Source organism: Eleutherodactylus coqui, chromosome 3, assembly GCF_035609145.1.
Source record: "Eleutherodactylus coqui strain aEleCoq1 chromosome 3, aEleCoq1.hap1, whole genome shotgun sequence".
Classification (NCBI taxonomy): Eukaryota; Metazoa; Chordata; class Amphibia; order Anura; family Eleutherodactylidae; genus Eleutherodactylus; species Eleutherodactylus coqui.
This window is the reverse complement of record NC_089839.1, coordinates 221,545,077-221,565,042: the sequence shown is the minus strand read 5'-3', so window position 1 is coordinate 221,565,042 and position 19,966 is coordinate 221,545,077. Positions and strand designations below refer to the sequence as shown.

Here is a 19,966-nt window from a genome sequence, read left to right as displayed (position 1 = left end):
ATTTGGAGACTTCTTACTCTGTCGTTGGTCTGAGTACAGACAGTGAGCAGGAGCTAGATGCAGTGCTGACAAGACTAGGGTCAGGGCTAGTCTGGGATTGGGAAGTTATTTCCTGACAGATGTCATCAATTTTCTTTTTGAAGTAAGCAGCCAGCTCTTCAGCACTGAGATCCGTCACCGGGGGCTGCGGTTTAGGGTTGAGAAGGGAGTGAAAAGTATCAAAGAGCCGTTTAGGGTTGTGCGATAGTGAGGAAATGAGAGAGGTGAAGTAGACTTGTTTGGCATGGTGGAGGGCGAGGTTGTAGGCTCTGAGCATGCATTTGTAGTGGAGAAAGTCCGCGGACGTTTGCGACTTTCTCCACAGCCGTTCAGCACTTCTCGAGCACCGCCGGATAAAACGAGTTTGAGGTGTGAGCCAAGGTTGCCACGGTCTACATTGGATGGCTTGGGTCACAGGGGTGCTGCTTCATCCAGGGCATGTTTGAGAGCAGTGCTGTAGTGAGCGGCAGCCAGGAGGGGCAGGAGAGGAAAGAGATAGGGGACACAGCAAAGTCCTGGGTGTGAATAGCCTTAAGGTTCCTGTAGGTACGGTAGGTAGGTGGGTCTGGAGAGATGTTAGGGAACGTGACAGAGAAAGAGAGGAGGTTATAGTCAGAAAGCTGGAGAGCGGAGCAGAGCAGAGTCGGAGGAAGACCAGATCGAGAGTATTGCCATCCATGTCAGTGGGAGAGGCTGGGAGAGGCTATAATAGTACCGTGAAATTATATCAGACCCAGTTATACCATATATTTTTATACACAGCAGCTTAAAATGAGGGCCGCCGTGTAAATTCTAAATGAAAAAAGAATGTAATGATTTGAAAATCTCATCTAACCATATTTTATTGACAATAGAACATATACGAAGGGGAAAGGTAGAAATTGTTTTATTTTATTCATTACTCATTTAGAAATTGATGGCAGCAACACATCTCAGAAAAGCTGGGACAGGGTAACAAAAGGCTGCAAAAGTAGGTGGTGCTAATGAAAACAGCTGGAGGGTCAGTTTTTTACTAAGTCATGTGACCGTGTTTAAAAAGAGCATGTTAGAGAGGCAGAGTCTCTCAGAAGCAAAGATGGTCAGAGGGTCGCCAATCTGGGAAAAACTGCATCTGAAAATTGTTGAACAATTTCAGATAAATGCTCCTCGATGTAAAATTATGTAGACTTTCAATATCCCACCATCTACAGTACATAATATAATCAAAGGATTCAGAGAAGCTGGAGACCTTCATGTGCACAAGGGACAAGGCAGATGGTCAACATTGGATGCTCAAGATCTACAGCCCTCAGGTATCACTGCATTATAAACAGGCTTGATTCTGTAATGCAAATCACTGTATGGGCTCAGGAATACTCCCAGAAATCATTGTGTGCGGACACAGTTCGCCAATGCACAAATGCAAGCTAAAGCTGTATCATGCAAAGAAGAAGCCATATATCAATACAATCGAGGAACGCCGGCGTCTTCTCTGGGCCAAAGCTCATTTACAATAGACGGAGGCAAAATGAAAAACTGGTCTGTGGTCAGATGAATCATAATTGGAAATTCTTCTTAAAAAACATGGATGCCGTGTCCTGTGGACTCAGGGGGAGAGGGAACATTCAGCTTGTTATCAGCGTACAGTTCAAAAGCCTGCATCTTTGTTGGCATGGGGTTGTATTAGTGCCTACTGTATGGGCAGCTTAACCATCTCGAAAACCGCTATCAATGCTGAGCGGTACATAGAGGGTATAGAGCATATGCTGCAGCCAGACAACGTTTCTATCAGGAAAGACCTTCATGACGTCATTGAATGGCTGTGATTGGCTAACGCCAGACTAAGTTAGCTAATCATAGCATTAGCTTTCTGGAAGCGGGGCATTCAAGCCGAGAGCAGAAACCTCTGGCATCTATTTGTGTCATAATACATATGTACAAAATACTCTATGTTCCAATGACGCCTAGATGCCGGATGTTGTGTGTCCAGCGATGGCCCCGCGGTGGTTACGACTCCAGTGTTAGTTTTTTCTGGTATTTTAATGAAATATATTTTTATTTTATATTGTTTTTTTTAGTCAGCTGTGTATTTGGGGTTTGCTTTGAGAGCCGTCACTCTTTACTCTAATCATATACTATTGATGTAAGGCGCTTCATATGACTTAATCACTTTTCTTCTCGCAGGTTTTGGGGACATATATTTCCACAGATTCCAAAACCCAAGAATGATCTGAAGGAGGCTTTCCAGAATGTGCAGAGCCAGGTATCAGTCAGTGTAATATACTGTATATCTGCTCTTCTGTTACATTGTAGCGTGTTGCACTGCTCAGGGGTCTGGGAAAGCAGAGTGACACTGCAGGAGATTTTCCTCTGTCATGCCCGCTGCAGGGTAACTGGCCGATCATGTGATCGTGAGGCGGGCTTAAATAGGAGAAGGGGTTCATGTGACGACCCCACTAATTGGTTACCAAGGCTTTTACATTGACCTGTCTCTTCTGTTCTGTCTTCCAGGCTCTGATGCACTGCAGCTCCTGGAGCAACGAAGAAATCATCAGTTACATCGAGGAGGTGGTAGAGCCAGACAAGTATAAGACGTGCTCCGATTATGGACACCTCGGAGATTATTCCTCCAGCGGATCTCATAAACCTCTATGATTTTGGATCCTGACACGCTGCGCCAGTCAAAAATAGTCTGGGTGCACTGAGGCGATGCCAGGAGCTGCAGTGGTGGAGCAGCTGGCATGGAACTAAATTGTGCTTCAGCAGCGCCCCCAGTGGATAAGTGACTAGAAAATTGTCATGTTACAGACTAAGTTCATACACTGGGAAATTTGTGACTTAACCCCTTGAGGATCTAACATTTTTTGGTTTCTCGTTTCAGTTTTTTCATTCCTGACTTCCAAGAGCCATAATTTTTTTTCTACTTTTCCATCAACATAGCGATTGTTGGTTTGTTTGTTTTGCGGGACAAGTTGTAGTTTTCAATTGTAACATTTAATGTACAGTATAATGTGATATTTTTTTCATTTTTACATAAAATGGGGTAAAATGGAAAAAAACCTGCAATTGTGCCATTGTTTAGGTTTAGTTGTACAGCGTTGTGGTAAAAGCGGCATGGACACCTTATTCTATGGCCGAATGCCCACGGACGGATTATTGCTGCGTAATTGGCGATCAGGCAACCGCTGTGAATTCCGCTGCAATGTCCATCCCTAGACATGCCATGCTAAACGATTCTTTCCTGCCCACAAGCGGAAATCAACTGCGATTTACCCCTGTGGGGGAGAATCGCAGCATGTTCTAATTTGTGCATAAAATCCGCGAACGGCTTCCATTGCAGTCAATAGACGCTGTCTGTCCCGTGATACTTCTGCTGTGAGCACCGCGGAAGTGTCACCAGAATCCACATCACTGCCCAGCACCGGCACGTAATGTGCTGCATTGTGCACCGGCCCGCAAGCCAAGGCACTCGCAATGGATCCAGGGGGGTGAGTATAGGGTCTGTGGAGGGTACCAGGTCTGATTCCAGTCAGAAACCGACCCGGCCGTGGGCATGAGGCCAATGGGTCAGTACAAAAACAGAATTTAGAAGTTTTACCTCTGCTTTGGTACTTATAGAATATTACTAGCAGCAGCATGACCGAAAATCCCTATATGAAAAGGTAACCTTTCATAAGCAGATGTTTAAAACTCAACGTAAAAAAATGCTTATTTAGGAAAGAACACCAGATGGCAAAACCAGACCAAAGAGCCAACGTGATAAATGTCTCAACACAAACTGCGAAATAGCAAATCTAATAACTATGCCACAACATAGGAATACTAAATAGCAAACAACAGATATTCGGGGAAAATGCAATGATAATAGACACAGGATACCAGCATCCAGGGGACTGTACTACTATTCACGGCTTAGCTGCATCAATGCTTTAGAGTGACTGTCAGTCAGTTGCTCTCTTGCTAGTCTTAGCCTACTTCGCACTGCCTACGTGTAGAGCACCCGCTCTGAAAAGAGCGACCCCACCTCTCGATGGCTAACCGTCCACTGTAAAACATTCCAATGTTGTGACATATTTATTAGATTTGCTATTTATTTGTGACATTTACACATTGGCTACTTGCTCGGGTTTTGATATCTGGTGTCATTTCCTGTAGATGCACTTTATTACATTGAGTTTTAATCTTATTACAGTATTGAAGGTAACATTTTAATATAGTGATTTCTGGTCCCACTGCTGCGAGTAAAATGCATTTGTTTGTTAAACCCTTTTCCCCTAAAAAAATTTGCTTTCTGCCGACATCTTCTGATCCCCAAAGCTTTATTATTCTTCCATTGATAGTGCTGTGTAGGCTTGTTCTTTCATGAGGTGAGCTGTACTTTCTATTGGTGTGATTTTAGGATACATATGAGTTTTTTTTTCATTTTTTATTCATGTTTTATTAAATTTTCTTAGGGGACAAGGAGACCCCAAAACTTGCAATTCCACAATTGTGTATTTTTATTTATTTTATGTTCACTGTATGGGGTAAAAAGTGCAATGTTTTAATAGTTTAAACTTTTACGGACACAGTGATACCAAATTTGTTTTAGTTTTTAAGTTTGTTTTTACTTTATATTTTTAAAAATTATGGGTTTTTTTCAGTCGCATAGGGAACTTGAACTTGTGATTGCTTGCACATCATACAGCAATACTGGACACATGAAGTTTTACTGGTGTAATTGACTTCTAAGGTGTCCAAGTATTAATTGGGGGGGGGACTGCATTTTTTTCGTGGAGGAGACTTTTTCGGCAGCCATTTTGAACTCCATCAAGTTAAATTCAGCTCACGTTATACCAATAGCAAACAAGTGTGATGTATCCATTTTGGCTAGAATTAATTCAGAAGTGTCAGTTTTGCCCTATCTTTATTTGTCTAGGAGTTAAGCGAGGGAAGGCTTCACAAAGTGCCTTACATGATGTGTTCGATGTCTCCACCATTCTGACAGATGAATATGGTTAAATGTTTCATCAAGTTTTCATGAACACGCTGAAGAACTGCAGATGACATTTCTTCACAGCACTATACAATTAGCAGTTACAGGTGAACCATATTGTGTATTTTTTCCGCATACACAAGGGGCTTTAAATGGCTCCAGAGATAAAAGTGGGATCCCTACCAATCCTTTGAACATGTGTTCTGCAGGTCCCCATGCATGCATGACGCCACTCCATTCATTTCAATAAGAGGGCTGCAGATTGCCAGGCGTTCATACTCAGCAATTTCTGATGCTGCTGTTTATATGAATGGAGTGGCAGCACACATACACAATGTGGCTATAGCTAAGTTCATGTGGGGACCTTTGGGACCTCCATTGTCAGGATCAATAAGGATTCTGGAGGTTGGACCCCATTGATCCTAAAGTTACCTCCCATCTTGAGGATAGGGGATAACCTTATAACACAAAGTCTTTAAGAGGCATCAATACATTTACAAGAGGCATCACTTCAATAATTGGAAAATTATTTGAGGGGTTTCTGAGAGACGCCATCCTAGAATACCTCATGGAGAACAACGGAGTAACTCCGCACCAGCATGGGTTCATGAGGGGTCGATCACGTGAGACTAATCTGATCAGCCTCTACGATGAAGTAAGCTCTAGGCTGGACCTGGGAGAGTCTATTGATCTTGTATATCTGGACTTCTCTAAAGCATTTGACACCGTGCCCCATAATAGGCTGATATATAAAATGAGACAGCTCGGATTGGGTGAAAACGTGTGTAAGTGGGTAAAGAACTGACTCAGAGATAGAAAGCAGAGGGTGGTAATAAATGGACCACAGTCACTAGTGGGGTGCCACAGGGTTCAGTATTAGGCCCCATTCTGTTCAATATATTTATCACCGACCTGATAGAGGGGCTGCACAGTAAAATATCAATATTTGCAGATGACACAAAATTATATAAGACAATTAATACAAAAGAGGACAATGTGCGGCTACAAACGGACCTGGATAAGCTGGGGGGCTTGGGCAGAAAAATGGCAAATGAAGTTCAATGTTGATAAATGTAAGGTTATGCACATGGGCAGGAGAAACGGATGTCACCAATATACACTAAATGGGGTACTGCTAGGGAAATGTGATATGGAAAAAGACTTGGGGGTACTAGTGGACTGTAGGCTTAACTGGAGCAACCAATGCCAATCAGCTGCTGCAAAAGCACATAAAGTCTTGGGGTGCATTAAAAGAGGTATAGGGGCGAGGGACGAGAACATTATCCTTCCATTATATAAGACACTTGTCAGGCCTCACATGGAATACTGCGCACAGTTCTGGACACTGGTGCTCAGGAAAGACATTGCAGTGCTTGAGGGGGTTCAAAGACGGGCAACTAAATTAATAAACGGAATGAGAGGACTAGAATACCCAGAGAGGCTATCAAAATTGGGATTATTTACCCTGGAAAAAAAGATGGTTAAGAGGCGACCGAATAACTATGTATAAATGCATTAGGGGACAATACAAGGATCTCTGCCATGATCTGTTTATACCCAGGACTGCGACGGTAACAAGAGGGCATCCGCTACGTCTAGAAGAAAGCAGGTTTCATCACCAACACAGAAGGGGGTTCTTTACTCTAAGAGCAGAGAGACTGTGGAACTCTCTTCCCGAGGATGTAGTGATGGCAAAAACAGTAGAAGAATTTAAGAGGGACTAGATGCCTTTCTAGAGCGCTATGATATTACAGGATATGGACATTAGGTCACCAGTGGGGTTGTTGATCTCAAATATTGACCCAGGGATTACTCTGGCTGCCATCGTGGAGTCAAGAAGGAATTTTTTTTACTTCAAATGAGCTAAATGGCTGCTTGGGTTTTTTTGCCTTCCTCTGGAACAACAGGGAAAGGGATTGGGGGGGGGGGTTGAAACAGGCTGAACTAGATGGACATTAGTCATTCAGCCTAACATACTATGTGACTATGTTACATGGCCAGCCTGGGGGCCATCGCTAGGTCCCTGGTTGCCATAAAAACCCATCGGCACTCCACAGTCATATACCGTGGGAGATGATGAAGCAATAAAGACCCTAGATGACGGCTTAGATACTCTGCTCAGCATGGAGTGCTGCATCTAAGTGGTTAAACAGCCACGATTCGAGATGGCTATGATCAAAGCCGTTGAAGGAAGACGTCAACTGTTTCACATAGCTGACACCCTCCATGTATAAAGCAGACTTGGCTCCTGAGCCCTCTTCACGTGCCTGTCCTGGCAACCGATGATGTTCTGGCTCATCTTTCGTTGCAACTAAATTACAAAACATTTTCGGAATGAAAAAAAAAAATATAGAAGCCATGAAAATCATAACAAGCTGTGACGGGAGCACAAATCTGTGGTGTTTTATCAGCTGTGCTCTTATTATGAGTTTCTTGTAGTTGTATTGTGTATTTTTTTTCTATGTAAATTTTGTGCTTTTTCTATTTCTCATTGTATAAATAAAGATTAAAACTGAGGCAGGCAATCCTCTAATACTGGACCTCACACTGATACATGTTACCTGCACTGATACATTGTAACATCCCAGACTCCACACTGATACATGTTACCTGCACTGATACATTGTAACATCCCGGACTCCACACAGATACATGTTACCTGCACTGATACATTATAACATCCCGGACTCCACACTGATACATGTTACCTGCACTGATACATTGTAACATCCCGGACTCCACACTGATACAAGTTACCTGCACTGATACATTGTAACATCCTGGACTCCACACTGATACATGTTACCTGCACTGATACATTGTAACATCCCAGACTCCACACTGATACATGTTACCTGCACTGATACATTGTAACATCCCGGACTCCACACTGATACATGTTACCTGCACTGATACACTGTAACATCCCGGACTCCACACTGATACATGTTACCTGCACTGATACACTGTAACATCCCGGACTCCACACTGATACATGTTACCTGCACTGATACATTGTAACATCCCGGATTCCACACTGATACATGTTACCTGCACTGATACATTGTAACATCCCAGACTCCACACTGATACATGTTACCTGCACTGATACATTGTAACATCCCGGACTGATACATGTTACCTGCCCTGATACATTGTAACATCCCGGACTCCACACTGATACAGGTTACCTGCACTGATACATTGTAACATCCCGGACTCCACACTGATACATTGTAACAGCCCGGACTCCACACTGAAACATGTTACCTGCACTGATACATTGTAACATCCTGTACTCCACACTGATACATGTTACCTGCACTGATACATTGTAACATCCCGGACTCCACACTGATACATGTTACCTGCACTGATACATTGTAACATCCCGGACTCCACACTGATACATGTTACCTGCACTGATACATTGTAACATCCCGGACTTCACCCTGATACATGTTACCTGCACTGATACATTGTAACATCCCGGACTCCACACTGATACATGTTACCTGCACTGATACATTGTAACATCCCGGACTCCACACTGATACATGTAACCTGCACTGATACATTGTAACATCCCGGACTCCACACTGATACATTGTAACATCCCGGATTCCATACTGATACATGTTACCTGCACTGATACATTGTAACATCCCGGACTCCACACTGAAACATGTTACCTGCACTGATACATTGTAACATCCTGGACCCCACACTGATACATGTTACCTGCACTGATACATTGTAACATCCAGGACTCCACACTGATACATGTTACCTGCACTGATACATTGTAACATCCCGGACTCCACACTGATACATGTTACCTGCACTGATACATTATAACATCCCGGACTCCACACTGATACATGTTACCTGCACTGATACATTGTAACATCCCAGACTCCACACTGATACATGTTACCTGCACTGATACATTGTAACATCCCGGAGTCCACACTGATACATGTTACCTGCACTGATACATTGTAACATCCCGGACTCCACACTGATACATGTTACCTGCACTGATACATTGTAACATCCCAGACTCCACACTGATACATGTCACCTGCACTGATACATTGTAACATCCCGGACTCCACACTGATACATGTTACCTGCACTGATACATTGTAACATCCCGGACTCCACACTAATACATGTTACCTGCACTGATACATTGTAACATCCCGGACTCCACACTAATACATGTTACCTGCACTGATACATTGTAACATCCCGGACTCCACACTAATACATGTTACCTGCACTGATACATTATAACATCCTGGACTCCACACTGATACATGTTACCTGCACTGATACATTGTAACATCCCGGACTCCACACTGATACATGTTACCTGCACTGATACATTGTAACATCCTGACTCCACACTGATACATGTTACCTGCACTGATACATTGTAACATCCCGGACTCCACACTGATACATGTTACCTGCACTGATACATTGTAACATCCCGGACTCCAAACTGATACATGTTACCTGCACTGATACATTGTAACATCCCGGACTCCACACTGATACATGTTACCTGCACTGATACATTGTAACATCCCGGACTCCACACTGATACATGTTACCTGCACTGATACTTTGTAACATCCCGGACTCCAGACTGATATATTCCTGCACACAGATAGCTCACAGCCTCTGATGACAATGAAGCGGCTGCCCAACCAGAGCTGTGGGCAGAGTGAATGCACTCCTTGTGGGGTTGCTGCCTAGCTAGAGGTCCAGTATGGGGGTCACTATTACTATAAGAGCTGCTATGGGGGTCACTATTAATCCTAGGACCCCTACCAGAGTCAATATTACTACTGGAAGCATGGTTAGTCATCCAATGAGATAAGCCCTTGCATCAATGATATAGGATGGAATTAGTATGCTGTATTCTCATTGGTCAGTACAGTGGTTTATTGTATCTAAGCTGAGAACGTACCCAAAAGCAAAATTCCAGACATTAGAATTACGAGCAATGACCTCCAGACATGAATACCGAATGGGCCGGTCATTTACCGGTAAACTGTAGCAAACACAGGTGCAGCAAAAATAGAGTGACCATGAACCAGACTTGGGCTACGTTCACACATAGCAGAAATAGTGTGAATTATCAATGGTTGAAAATCCACAGCATTTCTGCATCAAAATCTGCACAATTTGTGAGGATTTTGACTTGGATTCAGCTGCAGATTCACCGCTGATTTCTACCTGCACATAACGACACTCTCTCACCTCCAAATCCTGAGCACTCCCTGACAGCACCAAGAACGCAGCGAACACCGATACCAGCAACTGCTACTGAGCGCTGCCATCTTTGCCCCTGTGACAGGCAGACCACCTCCACAGCACTTGACCAGCGGCGGCAGCGCTCAATAGCAGTTGCTGGGTGTAAATGCACCCCTTAAAGTCACTTTCCATGATGTGTGCGAAGATGTAACCACCCAGTCTCTGGACTCTGCTTACAGTTGATGCCCTTTTAAGGATACCACATTTTGATTTGTGTCGACAGACAGGAAATAAATCACCAATTACTTTGTGTGACACAGAGCCTTAGGAACAGAATTTTAATTAACCGCATGGCAGACATGGTTCTGTACAGATACCTTAAGAAAAAAGTTGCATACTGGATATTTGTAAACAGAATCACAAAAAAAAGCAAAATTGTGTCAGAAGACGAATCTCCAGAGCGCGAGATCAGAGGTAAAAAAATAAAGTGCCTTTAATTAGTATGTGCTTTATATTGTATTATATATAGAACAACCCCTAGCCTTTCCCACAGAGTTTATTGCAACCCTGTATCTCCACAGTTCAGTATCCACAAATGTATGACAAGGCTCCTCACAGCAGTAACGTAATGTCAGCTGAAACGCACATTCAGAACTCGCCTCTCGCTGTATCCCTCCGAGCGGACAGGAGACAGACAGAGGAAATCTCTGCTCTGAAGATTCCTCTGATAAGCCGCTGAATCAAGATTACAAACTACGTGAAACAAAGTCCTATTGCAAAGATGGAATATACAACAGCCTCCTGTGATATATGCCCCCAAGAGAGCGGGACGTATTCAGGTGCTACAGGACCCCAGGTTGATGGGTTGGAAGGGAAGGGGGCAGAGCACCCAACCAAAAAGGAAGAAAACTGGAAGGGGGGATTGTCTGCTTATGACTCTGGGTCAATGCAACTGTACCCTTGATGGAGCCAAGTGCCATACAATCCCCTTGATGTACAACATCTGAATACACACCTGTTACATACAAGCAGAAAAGGCCACCTTTTTGAACCAAAGTTGCCAAAAATGTGCCCGCCTTCAGTTCCATTGGTAACAGGTGCACTGTAATAACTGGGGTCTTTGCTCATGGACACCTCAGCCGCGGTTCAGTGAAGGCAGCCAAACAATTTATTAATTACTTCCAATGAACATAAGAACATCTTTGAAATTATCAAAAAAGTGCATGGACCTTGGCCAGTAATCGTTTCTTCAGAATTATTCTACCATCCGGTCAAGTATATTTTTGAAATCCCATAGATGGTTCGGATGTGTCAGATGTTTCTTTAAGTGCAACTTTAGAAATGAAAGACAGAATTTAAGAAAAAAAGCTTATTTTCATCTGTGCCACTTTGCGTCCATCGTCGTTGATCACCCATCGATCCAGTTGCTCCTCAACCCTTAGATGGTCACTTACTAAATGTACAGAGTCCTTGCTCATGTAAGGACATTTCTTATGGTTACTGTATCCCACGATCTGTTCAGTTCTTGGTAAACTTCCCGGATCTTCCAACTGATTGCATTGAGCTTAGAAAACCACAACTAAGACACTTGTCTGCAGCAGCCTGTAGACCATAACCTAAACCGCACTCAAAAAAGGCAAAAAAAATACATTTCACATTTAATCTCTGTCATTTATCATCTTACAATCACCCTGCACCTAGATCTAGATCATAATAGGTGATACAATGATAATGGTGCCAGCGGAAGACGACGCAGCTGCCACCCAGCTCCGCCCGTTTCCGGCACTACTTCTGCTCATAACAAAAGACCCTGAGTTTTCAGTGTTCTTTAAATTTGATGATATGAAATGGTATCAATGGGCTGACCAGGCACTCTCCATATTATACGTTCACCCTCTTCGTATGATTGCTAAAAATAGATCTAGGTACAGTCATTTCTGTATAAGTTCTAGGTATCCTATGAGAACGTTCTAGGTATATCATACATCATAGTCCCTGTAGGAAGCTTTATACACTCTCTGCAATATATATATATATATTTATAGATTATTTTTTTCCACTTAGATAATTAAGAACATTCATAACTTAAGGTATTATATAAACATACTGGAGGCTCTGCACCCCGTTGTCTCTTTGTAGGCAGGTCAATTTTTTTTGTTCGTCATAAAACATAAAGTACTCTCCACGTCAGTCAAGTGGTGTCATATTGGTTAGTCTAAACCCAACATACAGTGCTGGAAGTAGCTGATAGTAATGACATTGTATATGGTTCCCGTGGCTGGTCAGAGCTGCAGATGACCAATGCTTATGGTGGAGGTCCTGTCTACTCATTGTCAATGCTAGGAGTTGAACCCTTGTTCCCAAACTCTATAAAGATTGGAATCTTTGCTTCGAAGCTACAGCTAGGAATTATTCTCCATTCATTGCCCAAAGAAGCTTCAATATCTAATCAAAGGTCCTAAAATATTGGAATGTCTACTAATTGTCCAGCAGGACTTTTTATTCTTCGGAATATCTACTTAGTTTCGATGCAGGACTGTACGCCTTGGGAACTGTTCTCACCAGTCATATTCACTGACCATAAAAGAAGAGAATGCATCTTCTATAGGAGATCAAGACTTCTTCCCATGTCTACTTATTATCCAAGGCAGAAGAGGGCTGACCTTCCATAGTTGGTCAGGAACACTTTCTACCATCCATAAATGAGAATATCTACTCAAGAATAGAGTGTCCAATTTCTTTAGGGTTTCAGGGCCTCTTCCACTCTCAAATAAGTAGAATATCTAGTTTTTGTCCAAAAAATATGAGGACTGACTGTCCACAAGGGATCAGGCACTCTAGATAGAAATCGCCTGTCTTCTATATGGGATCCATAACATTTCCTACAAACCATAATCAAGGATTCTACTGAAATCTTATCTCTCACAATCCATAACCAAAGTTGCTCCACCTTCTATAGCAGACCTTTTCCACCATCTATTATACAACTATCCAATCCGCTTAATCAAAGAGGAATTACCTGTGACAGCAGACCAGGAATTCTTCCCACTAAGCATAATCTGAATATCTATTTATCTATTTCCAAAGAGGATCCACTTTCCATAGGAGCCTGTGAGCTCTTCTCACCATCCATAATCCTAATATCTATGCATCCATAACCAAAGAGGATCCACTTTTATAGGAGTGCAGGAACTCTTCTCACCATTCATAATCTGAATATTTATCCAATACCCTTAACTACAGATGTGTCAGCTTGTGCTCCTGGGACCTGTAGTTCTATGGGTTTCCAGGAGCACACTGCTGTAGGTGTGGTTGATGTGGCTGGCTGATGGTGTGGAGTTTTTCAGTCAGCCAATTGCCATCGGCCTGTGGACATAAATACCATCCCTTCTTACTAGAGGGTGCTGGTCATTTATCTATTATCTCATTCTCTCTCAGTGTTTGGTGTCATTCACGTTGTACTTTGAGTTGCTTTCCCCACCTTCCCTAAAGATGGTCTAGACACCTGATCTCCCTGTCTGCATGTTCTGCGGGCCCCTTCTCCCTTCCCTTTTATCAGGTGCGGCCTCCAGATATTTGATGTCCTGTACATTGTCAAGTTGCTGATATCTGACAAAATGTTTATTTTACATTTAAATGATGTCTGACGCTCTTTACCCGTTCTCGGTTTGTGGGGTTTACCCTTTAACTTTTCTCGCTGTTTTTTATGCATGCATGAGGTTCTAAGTGGGGTTTTCCCTCTGTCAATGAGGTGAAGCATACTTCAGGTGTGAACAAAGTCCTGTTCTGTGTATGTCTGAAGATGTGGACAACACTAGGTGTTAACAATGACTTGTTCAGTGTATGTCTGAAGGTGTGGACTACACTAGGTGTGATAAATGACTTGTTCAGTGTATATCTGAAGGTGTGAACTACACTTGGTGTGAAAAAGGTCCTGTTCAGTGTACATCTGAAGGTGTGGACTACACTTGTTGTGAATAGGGTCTTGTTCTGTGTATGTCTGTAGCTGTTGACTACACTAGGTGTGAACTGTCCTGTTTCAGTGTGTATGTTATATTTCCACTGACTGGTGTTCGTGCCTGTTACTTTCTAGGGTGAGCCAGGCCCCTGGGTTCCAGTGTGGGTCAATCTCTATTGGGACGATCGCCCTGCTTGTAGGCAGGGTTTCCTTTTTGTGGTTTTAGTTGTCTTGTTAGAGTAGGGACTCACAAGCCAATGAGGACTCTTGACGTGGGCTTGTGAGCTTACGTATTCTGTCCAAAATACAAACCAATACCTTGGACATACTAACTTATTAGATATTTCCATCTGTCTGGGTGTTGTAGCACTTTGGTAAGTATTTTGTCATTTGTTGTCTTTGTAGTTGTTTGTATGCATGTTCAGTTTATGTATTTTGTTGGTGTGCGTTCAAGTGCATATTTTTTCCTTTTCAGCCCTTATTTGAGATGTGTCTGTGTAGTTTGCTGTTTCACGACCTGCATGAATGTAACAGGATGATCCACCTTCTATATAAGTAACCAGAAACATGCCCCACAATCCATAACATGATCCGCCTCCTATAGGAGATTCTTTCCACCACCTATAATCTGAATATTTATCTAATCTCCTTAACCAAAAAGGATCCACCTTCTATAGGAGTGCAGGAACTCGTCTCACCAGCCATAATCTGAATTATCTACTTATTATCCATAACCAAAAATGACCACCCTCTATAACTGACCAGAAATTCTTTTCACCATCTACACTCTACATACCATAGCTATCTGATCTCCTTAACCAAAGATGATCCACCTTCAACAGTAGATCGTAAACTCTTTCTAACATCCATAACCAAAGACTATCCATCGTCCATAGGAGACTGCAAAACATTCTAACCATCCATAATCTGAATATCTACTCATTGTTCATAACCAAAGATGATCGTCCTACAGGAGGCTCTTTCCACCATGTATAATATGACTATACAATCCACTTAACCAAAGAGGATCCACCTTTGACAGCAGACCAAGAACTCTTCCCACCAGACATAATCTGAATATCTACTCATCCATAACCAACAAGGTTCCACCTTCTGTAGGAGCCTGGAAACTCTTCTCATCTAATCGGAATATTTATCCAATACCCTTAACTATGGATGGTTCAACTTCTATAGAAGTGCAGGAACTCGTCTCACCATTCATATTCTGAATATCTACTCATTACCCGTAACCGAAGATGACCACCTTCTATAACTGACGGAAAACTCTTTCCACCATCTATACTATACATACTCTATCTATCCAATACCCTTAACTAAAAATGATCCACCTTCTAAACTAGTTCGAAAACTCTTTTTACCATCCATAATTTAAATATTACTTATGATCCAAAATGAAAGATGAACCATTTTTTCTGAGTCCAGAAACTTTTCGCTCCATCCATAATCTGAATATCTACTCATTATCCATAACCAAAGATGGTCCACCTTCTAAAGGTGATTAGAAACTCTTTCCACCATCTAAATTCTGAATACCATATCTATCCAATCTCCTTAATCAGTGATGATCCACCTTATTTAGTAGATAGGAAACTCTTCCCACCATCGGTAATCTGAATCTAGCTCATGATCCATAACCATGGATAATCCACCTTCTCTAGAAGACTGGAAACAATTCCCACCATCCATAATCTGAATATTTACTCATTATTAATAACCAAAGAGGATCTTGCTTCTAAAGAAGTTCAGGAACCCTTCCCACCATCCATAATGTAGTCATGCTAAATAACAAATCAGGTTGCACCTTCTCTCGAAGACCTTGAACTCTTTCTACCCCCTTAACCAGATTGTCTTGAGGTGTCTGTAACTGCTTAATCCCCGTCCACCAAGGTGAGAACAGCTGTTTCCCCTCTATAGTCTGCTTTTCATCAAGGCCTTTTGCTCTCTGTCTTTTTGTACCATCCTATTTATCAAGTTTTGGAAACCGGGCACTTATCTGAAGAAATATTCCTACATAACTCAAAACCTGTATCTTGTGCAGCCAAAGTGATGGAATGGCTGACACTAAAGGTTTTCCATGGTCCTGGTTTATTATATATCCAGCTATAAGTAACGATTTGTAACTTTTTGCCTGGGAGAAACCATTTTACTGACAAGCTTTGACCCCCATGATGTTCTGCAGCCCACTGGGTCTGATCCGTGAGCAGGCGTCGCTTTATGGTCATGACGCCTTGGATCAAGGAGATGTGAAATATAAAGAGACAGTATATAAAATATTCTAGTCCTGGGTGATGAAGGAAGGAGAGAAGAGAGTTGTATGAGACACCTGCAGCATTTTACAGCAAAAAACGTAGATATCTACATCATGTTAACCTTAAAAAACTCTATAAAACACTAGATATTAAGAATAAAAAATATGCATATACGGCATGTAAACTGCTTTGGTAACATCGTATTCCAGATGTCGTCAGTGCATAAAATCCTCCCCGTAGGGAGAGGAGGAAGCTCAAAAGCTGAGGGCAATCTCAGGATATTCCATAAGGAGCCATCGTCTGTGGAGGATATTCCTGGTCCACTGTATGAGACTCAGATGTGAGTCTCTAGGAGTCTTAAGAAGCTCGAGGTCATAAGCTGGAGCGCGCAGTGAGGGAGATCATTAAGGTGCTGATGGCGGATAAGGTGCAGGCGTTTGACGTGGAAGCACCTGATCCCTGCGCGTAGGCATCTGGAAACAGAAAAACAAGAGGGGCAAATGGGTGAGGACCTGAAGAGGATGATTAAAGCTTTACTAACATAACGGACAAATGTATTATTGCAGATGCAGCGAAAAACTATCTTATGGGCTTTAAACCACATTTATTATGTGCTTTAGGCATTTTGTGACACTTTGGTGGGTGGTGAGGGAATTCATAAATTGACTTGCGCCTCTATTGTGTCATCAAAAAGTTGCAATCTTTGTGCATCAGTTCTGCAACTTTTGAGGTTTTACACCACCTCTGTGGATGGCCATGCCCCCTACCATTAAGCTCTACCCATTTTGTAGGAAAGTTCCTGTGATATGGGTGGAGCTTAATGGTAGGGGGGCATGGCCAGTCACAGACCAGCACTTTCACTATAATTTATACCAGAAACTGACATAAAATATATCCATGCCAGAAGGTAATAGGTGCGGATTCGGCTGAAACTGACACGGTGCGGCCAGTGATGTGCTTAATTTATTGAGAAGTATGCGCATCCCGATAAGAGCTAATTTACACTGGCGTACATATCCTCTGTATTACGTGCATATTTGTTATGCATGTGATAAGGATTGCTGAAACACCGTTGATTTGCTAGCGTTTTCCATGAGCATAATAATCACAGCATGTCCTGTTCTGGTCCCTATTATGGACCGAAACAGCCAATTACAATCAATGGGACTGCGTAAATACGCAGTGAATATGAATCAGACAATAATATCAATGAAATCAATGCTACCTTCTTGGGTTTTTTTTGCATGTCTGAAAAATGCAGTGAACATGCGCACAAAAAACCTGCAAAACGCAGGGAATATACACGTTTGGTCCGTGAAAACACCGTGTATTTTGTGGACCGAAACTGAACACGTGTGTGAAGAAGCCCTTAGTATACAAGGTCTAATTACATAGGTCTGCAAAAAAAAAATTTTTAAGAGCTGTTTTGGTTTTTCCACATAATTTTTATATTTTTCGGTACGCTGAATCCGAAAATGACCTTCGTTTTGTGATAGGATATCACGTTTCCTGACAATTTAGTTATCTATATTAAATAAGGCAATACCTCAAAATAAATGAAAATAGACTTATACAATTAGTTTTTAATTACAAATTTTACATGAAAATCATTTTTGAACTGAAATGAGCCACTAAAACACACTAAAATGGTTCCTTCATCCCTGTGAGGCTTCTCTTGGTACATTTACGCTTGTGAGTAGCATCTGGAATGTCTCTCTGAAGCCTCCAGCAGTGGTCTGCCATCATTGTAATGCCCCATTTTTCCTGGTGTCTTCTTTCCATCTCTTTAATGTCCTGGTGAAATCGTTCACCTTGTTCTTCACTGACAGCTCCAAAATTTTCAGGAAAGTAGTCAAGGTGGGATTGAAGGAAATGCACTTTCAAACTCATCAGGCAACCTAAAGCTTGAAATGCTTTCACCATTCATCCGACGTTCTTTTTGTAGTTAGGATCTTTCTTATTGCCTAAACATTTCTCTACGATCTCTTTAAATGCAATCCACCTTCTTTTTGAGAATCCGTCATGGTATTGACAAACTCTTGATCAGCTATAAGCCTTCTAATGTATGGTCCCAGTAACACACCTTCCTTCAATTTTGCCTCCGAGAGGCCTGGAAACTTGGTGACCAAATATATGAAGCATTCTTCATCTCTTGGAAATGATTTCACGAATTGCTTCATCAATCCCAATTGTATATGGAGAGGTGGTAGAAGAACTTTATGTGGAGGTACCAAAGTTTATCGGAGGACATTTTTTTGACCGACTGTGAGCACCCTCGGCTGCCAACTCTTCTTGGTCCAGTGATTTTGTCAGTCTCGACTGTCCCATAGGCACAGAAAACAAGGGTATGTGGTATATCCAGCTTGTTGCCTGAGCAGCATGCACAAGACCTTTAAATCCCCACACACTTGCCAACCATGGTCTTCATATTTAAGTTCACGAAGAACCAATTCCAAGTTCTTGTAGGTTTCCTTCAAGTGTACGGAATGAGCTAAAGGGATGGAAGCGTAAAAAACGCCGTTGTGGAGCAAAACTGCTTTGAGACTTCTTTTTGAAGAATCTATGAAAAGACGCCATTGCGTTGAATCATATTGAATTTTGAATTGACCCATCAAACCTTCGACATTGATGCAATAAACCAACTTGTTCTCCTGGGCAAAGTAAGGAACGAACTCCTTTTCATGATGTCTGAACCATGAAAAAGACACTCATGGCAATAATAATTTCCTACTTTTGAGACTTGAACCGAGTAACTCAGCGGCATCTTTGGGAAGATTCAAGTCTCTTACCAAATCATTCATCTCCTCCTAAAAAAAAAAGTTTGGTCTTGTATCATCTTCAAAGTCAGAACTTGATTTGTCATCTGGTTCAGGTATGACTCCACCTTCATCGGAGCTAATCTATGGTACATCTCTCTGAGAATTTGGCCCATGTAAAAGAACCATTAATGTCTCCTGTGAGAGGAATGTCCATCTCTGAATCCACGTGACAACAGTGCCTTCCTTTGCAGCACTCCTCTATCATAAGTTCATTGAGCTTCATAGTAACTAATCAGGAACCAGCTTTTATTTTTAGAGCTTCGGTGAGACAATGAAAAAGACATCTAATTGGTTGATTTGAATCCCAGTGTCCCTGTTCTAAAACGGAGCTGAAACCTTATTCACACAAGCATGTCTAATTCTGGTTCGTGAATTTCTGTGTAACATCTATATGTTTCTTGTGTCTTCGGTGTATCTTCAGTTTTCTTTTTCCCATGCGCAAAAAAAAACTGAAGGAGACCCAGTATATTTAATTTAGAATTCCTTAGCAACAATCAGTGATAAAAGGAGGATGTTCTCCATATGTGTTCCATTTTTCCCCCCACCCATTAACTTGAATGGGAATAGGACATGCTGCGATTACGGTCTGTGTAAAAAAAGAAATCTGTACAGGCGCATTGACTGTAACGGATCAGTGCGCTGTTTGCATGCGGTCACT

The 19,966-nt window shown here is 42.1% G+C and overlaps 2 protein-coding genes across 4 annotated transcripts in view; one reads left to right on the top strand and one right to left on the bottom strand.

Moving 5' to 3' along the window:
* Nucleotides 1-4,499, top strand: part of IL5RA (interleukin 5 receptor subunit alpha) — a 104,851-nt gene extending 100,352 nt beyond the window's left edge. For all 3 annotated transcript variants that reach the window (XM_066596951.1, XM_066596952.1, XM_066596953.1), the window contains 2 exons: nt 2,203-2,281; nt 2,530-4,499. In XM_066596951.1, the coding sequence (XP_066453048.1) occupies nt 2,203-2,281; nt 2,530-2,673 (223 nt within the window). In that variant the 3' untranslated portion in view covers nt 2,674-4,499. The remainder of the gene's footprint in view (nt 1-2,202; nt 2,282-2,529) is intronic.
* Nucleotides 4,500-10,590: 6,091 nt separating this feature from the next.
* Nucleotides 10,591-19,966, bottom strand: part of LOC136621450 (contactin-4-like) — a 107,770-nt gene continuing 98,394 nt past the window's right edge. The window contains exon 23 of the mRNA XM_066596950.1: nt 10,591-16,962. Coding sequence (XP_066453047.1) covers nt 16,862-16,962 — 101 coding nt within the window. The 3' untranslated portion in view covers nt 10,591-16,861. The remainder of the gene's footprint in view (nt 16,963-19,966) is intronic.